The sequence below is a fragment of the Ranitomeya imitator genome, chromosome 2 (assembly GCF_032444005.1).
Source record: "Ranitomeya imitator isolate aRanImi1 chromosome 2, aRanImi1.pri, whole genome shotgun sequence".
Lineage (NCBI taxonomy): Eukaryota > Metazoa > Chordata > Amphibia > Anura > Dendrobatidae > Ranitomeya > Ranitomeya imitator.
The window spans coordinates 45,489,497-45,495,120 of NC_091283.1; the positions used below are offsets into that span (position 1 = coordinate 45,489,497).

At 34.2% G+C, this 5,624-nt stretch overlaps 1 protein-coding gene across 1 annotated transcript; it reads right to left on the reverse strand.

Annotated features, from left to right (window-relative positions):
• Nucleotides 1-241: 241 nt before the first annotated feature.
• LOC138666235 (homeobox protein Nkx-2.4-like) lies at nt 242-4,343 on the reverse strand. Its single transcript, XM_069754470.1, has 3 exons — nt 4,281-4,343; nt 4,088-4,208; nt 242-1,683 (listed from the first exon to the last, which is right to left on the reverse strand). The coding sequence occupies exons 1-3, from the start codon at nt 4,341-4,343 to the stop codon at nt 1,166-1,168; spliced, it is 702 nt and encodes a 233-aa protein (XP_069610571.1). The 3' UTR covers nt 242-1,165.
• Between the last annotated feature and the right edge of the window lie 1,281 nt (nt 4,344-5,624).

Consider the following 5,624-nt stretch of genomic DNA (forward strand, 5'->3'; position numbering starts at 1 on the left):
TGGTACATCTGCCTCTAATTGGGAAGACAGAATATATAAACTTAAAAAAAGAATTTGAAAAAAAAAAAACAAACAACTTCATTTATTACTTGTTTTTTTCCATACAGCAAAATATACAAAAGAAGCCTTCCAATAAATAGCTAATGACTCTTCCCCCCGACTGGGCCATTTCAAATCAGAAACTAAAAAGCAAAAAAATAAGATAGAAATGTTTTTGTAAGTAGTTATATTTTAATTCTTACACATAAAATTGACAACTAAATATTATTGGAAAATAAATAAAATCATAACGTTAGAATCATAGAAAAAAAAATCTTTAGAATTTTATTCCAGAGATTGGGTATTTTAATTCAAGGATATTTAAAAAGTATCATGATATGCAGGAAAAATAAATGCTTTATGTATTACACAACTTACATTTCAAAACTTTATAAAAAAAAATTTTTTTATAGCCTTAACATTTTGTTTTTGTTGTTTTTTTTATAATATCCACTTGTATTTATCCTCATGAATAGATTAAAAATCGTAATTGCTGTTTGTGCTTTTATTCACTAGGTTTTTTTGAGTCTCTCTATCTGAAGTGCTTGTTACAAAGGGAATCGCATTAATAAAATTTCCATTTGCAAAAAATATTAAAAAAAGTGTTTGCTTCGCATTTAAAAAAAATATTCACAAGTATTTCTGTCTTATCAATATATGGTAACCAATGTAATTTCCAGATAAATCACTCATGTTTGTTTGTTTTTTTCAGATGTGCATTAGCCATAAAACAATTTCCTTAAAAAAAAATCAGAAATTGTTTTATGTGTGAAATAAAATGGTAGCTACTCATGATTAAATTAATTTACAAAAGTACAATGATAATAATTGATATTTATAAGAGCCACTGAATATTTTTTTTGTGTGAAAATATCGGCTACCCAGAACCTGTGAAACATTTTGCCATAAGTAAGGCCAATACCAATTAGCCCAGTATAAGCTCCACATATACTGATACACATGGGTAGATACCATGTAGCCCTAAAGCTGCTATATGTACAAATATCCCATCTTCATCCATCATGTACACAACATATCACTATTTTTAAAGGAAGGGATGAAGGGCAAAAGAGGCAGCTATATTAGTATCCACCATTTTTTTTTACCGTTAGGTAAGGATGTTTAGTCACCAAGGTTTAAAGACCATATTTCGAGATGATTTATCAAATTCATGAAGGTCTGAGGAAGAACTGAGGAAGTCCTGTCCCAAGAACAGACTTTGATCTTGGATTGAGCACTTATAGTCTATCTTCATGTCTCCATAATCCTCTATGGAGGTACACGGGCTAGTACAAGCCACCTTGGCATCCTCAGACTCGACGCTGAAGGGCTTGGCTTCTTCCTCACTTAGATGATCCCGGTTCTTGGCTTGCCTCTTCATTTTGTAACGGTGATTCTGGAACCAAATCTTGACTTGATTAGGGGTGAGGTGGATGTGTTTGGCCAGCTGCTCTCTCTCAGGGGCAGTTAGGTATTTCTGATGCTCAAACCTTTTTTCGAGCTCGTAAACTTGGGCTTGCGAGAAAAGGACCCTCCTTTTTCTTTTGGATGTGTGCTGAAGATACATGGAAGACTTTACTCCATCTCCGATGTATAGGCAGTTGGGAGCAGAAACATTAAATCCAGTAGTAATAATTCTCGGAACTGAAAAAAAAACCAAACAAACAAAATATTGATCATTCATTAATAAATAAATAATTGATTGAGAAATGAGAATTAAATTTAGGAATATTTCTCAAAATTATTATCAAAAGGGGTAGTCTCACGAAGACCATACCCAAACATATCTTTATTGACCATACCCAAACATATGAATTTTTAGGACATATGGACATCGTAAACCTGTTCTGGACCCCCTCCAAAACAGAGAACGGCTCTGTACGAGATCTTCCCATACTATCACACTTGTGCCGTCCTTGAACTATAAGGGCAGATATGCACCTCAAAAGCTTCATTTCTCCTGGGGTGGCTGCTGCATGGATAATGCCTGGGTAACTACGGCTTTACCCTTCAAAATCAGCTGTTGGTCGGGAATGCCGAGAGTAAAACCTGTCGTGATCAGCTGATCAGCCTTCCATGTTGAATTCTGGAAGGAGTTGTCTCATTACGGTGTATATATTAATTAAAACACTGGTGCACACATACAGAAACGGGCCTCTGTAGAAGAACAATATTTGGGCCCTTTGCAGCCCATGAGCTTCTAAAAATGCAAAATTGAACCTTCTTTGGAGGTAGAAATGGTCTCTCTTACCCCCTGGGCTCCTGTGAGGGCACACAGGTTGCACCAATGATATGTTCACCACCAAATTAAAATATATAGTTTTTTTATTAAAAAAAAACCTTTATATGTAAAAGTAGATTTTAGTAAAATCTGTGTGATAGGAATTATTTTCATCCGTATTTATAAAAAATAAATGGTGAACCCTTTACCGCAACGAGCCCTCTTAAGTTTCCACTTAAAATTCTTTGGACTGTTTGTAATCCGAATAAACAATCTTAAAACTGAGAGGTAGATTGGATTATGTTTCTTAAGTGGTACGAATATAGATATGTGGTAAATTTGCACAGTTTGTTTTTTTTTCCTCTTTAAAAACAAATGAAAATTAATAAAAAAAATGTATAAATAAATATTAAAATAAATAATAAAACATAATATTAATAAAATAATAAAACACACTTAATATGTGAACAATATTTTTTGGTAACATGTTTTTTTATATACATATTTTATAAAAATTGATTAATTCTAATTATGAACAAATAAACCTTCAGCTCTGTTAAATTCTTATTTAACAAATAAATAAGAATTTTTAATAGATTTTTTTCTATTTATTAAATTTAGAAGCTTTTTTTTAAGTAAAATTGGGAATTGATTTTTATGTTAACATTTAACTTTTTTTTTTATATTTGCTTTAAATTACTAAAAATAAATGCCCTTTTTTAATGAAAAAAATAAGGTTGCGGCAGTTTTGCTGGGCAAAACACAAAGTATTTTGTCTGATGGGCTCGCCGATATCTTAATTCAAATATTGAACTAAGGATAGAGATAAGATAGCATCTACAATAAAGCCTATTCTATGGGTAAATAACTGTCTGCGACAATACATTCTAGAAAAACAGTGAAAATACACACAGATAAGGGAATCATTTGCTCCACAAACTATTTGGCTCTTGTAGACTTCGAGACTGTCTATAAAACAAAAGCATGCGTCCGTGGAAATAAAAATAAATATGTAAATAAATTGATAAATATGGATAATTTTTGGATGAATTTTTTTTTTTAAGAATAGATCACATCTTTTCATACAAAAGCACCAAGGACATCAGACTGGGTGTTATCATCAGTAAGTCCCCCGATGAGGCTTTTACAATAGTTGTTGGGGCCTGGATAGTGATAAGTGGATAGGTATAAACAATTTAATTGTCAGCTTTCAGATTATCAAAAAGATTATTTTTTTGGAATTTCTAGTAGTAAAAGAGAACAGAAGGATAGGGATCAACAAGAATCCGCAAGCCTGGCCATAATTGCAGAAATTCAACTTCGATTATGATATATTACTTGAATTTTCCTACCTGAAGAAGACACATTAACAATATATGGTTCTAGTGATAATTACTGGTAGATGTGAATTATTTTAAGCAAAAAAAATTAACATTTTTTCGATTGGATCCCAAAACAATTTTATGGGTCATTTTGTCAACATGCATACGACCATTATGGTGCTAATTATCGGGAGTGTAAGCTTGAACGGGAATTTAGATAACATAAAAACCTATTTTAATTTTTGTAAATTTTACATCAAAATTCCAGGGATTAAATTTAATAAAATTGTACAATCTAATAAATTAATTTGATGTTTAAATATAGTAAATTTGTAAATTCTAATAAATTATAGAGACAATTCATGGTTAAATACAATTGTAACTAGAATGTAGAATTATCTATGTAAAGTAGAATCCCAAAATGTCTTTGTATTGTTGCATTATGTGACATATGCTATTAGCCACTCACTGTATATATTGGATTTGAAGTATTTTAGATACTTACAAGACGAGTAATGCATTTCTTGGCTAGCTCCATACCAGTCGGCACCCCGTAGATTATCCTGGTAGGGAGGCAGCTCTCCAGAATTAGAGTAACCTCCAGGACAATAAGTTCTGATTGAGTTCTGAGGAAGACAATGGGTCATAGAGAATCCAGGTGACCCCATAGGTGGTTGGAGGCAAGGCTGGTGTGATACCTGAACCAGAGGAGCATATCCTTCTAGACACGGGTCTAACGAGAAAGCTTTAAGATCCTCCATGCTTGCTGTTGGTTGGGCACTACCCCAATGTCAAAATGACCGAAACACTTTGAGTCCCAGGTTGTGGAGCGCTTGCGAAATCAATATCAAGGCTTAAAAGTAATAACTACCAGTTCTGCTCCTGTGCACAAATCTTATCAAGACTTTGTGGCCCGGGGAGCACCAAGGAGAAGAGGAACAAGTGGCAGAAAGGGAGGAGCTCAGGCCAAAACAATGCTTATAGGATACTGTGTTGTCTAATCACTTGGCTGAGCTATAAGGGGTCTTAGCGCTTAGGTAATAGTGAGTAAGAGATAAGAGAAGTCTAGGTCAGGTTTCCATTCAGTGACTTTGTTTGGATTGACCAGTCTGAGTAACCAGCTGATTATAACTGTGTCAAAGCAGCTAATGTTCTTAATAGTTCTGATCAGAAGTTGGTACAACCAAAGACATTAAAGATATTAGAGTCTGTTGTAAACTTTTGATTAGTGCTATTTATCTTGTCATGCTACACTATATATATATATATATATATATATATATATATATATAAAAAAAATTCATTGCAGTTAGGATAGTAATACACCATCAATAGCTGTCCTGACCCTTATACACATGCGCACCCGGTTCAGCTGAGCATGCATGTGTTCTTGACTGATAGAAGGGAGAAAACCGATGTCAAACAACCGATGTGTAAGGTTGTCTCCCATAAGAACAAAAGAATTAGGTATTGAAAATGACCATCATTGCGACACTATCTTTGGCAGAATTTGGAGACCCCTATATTTAATACGTAGTTGTCAGGTCTCGCCGAAATCGGCAACCTTTTTCCAATGCTAATGGCAGCCTTTAGTCTTTGAGCTGTACATACATATCAGATTATTGCTGGTGGATTCCACGGATTTTAGTGGAATCCACAGACTATATCATCTCTCCCGGACAGTCCTTAAAGTAGGATGGGAAAATAGGATTGGGCATGTTTCAGCATGCCGGATCGTAGGCCCTGTTGGGAGTTAAGCCAAAGATATGAGTGTCTTTTAGCGTCTGTTCTCCCTTTCTTTATTGGAAGGAACATAAATGCGTATGGGAGGTCACAGGAGATTGCCGTTGGCCAAACATAGTAACATAGTAACATAGTTAGTAAGGCCGAAAAAAGACATTTGTCCATCCAGTTCAGCCTATATTCCATCATAATAAATACCCAGATCTACGTCCTTCTACAGAACCTAATAATTGTATGATACAATATTGTTCTGCTCCAGGAAGACATCCAGGCCTCTCTTGAACCCCTCGACTGAGTTC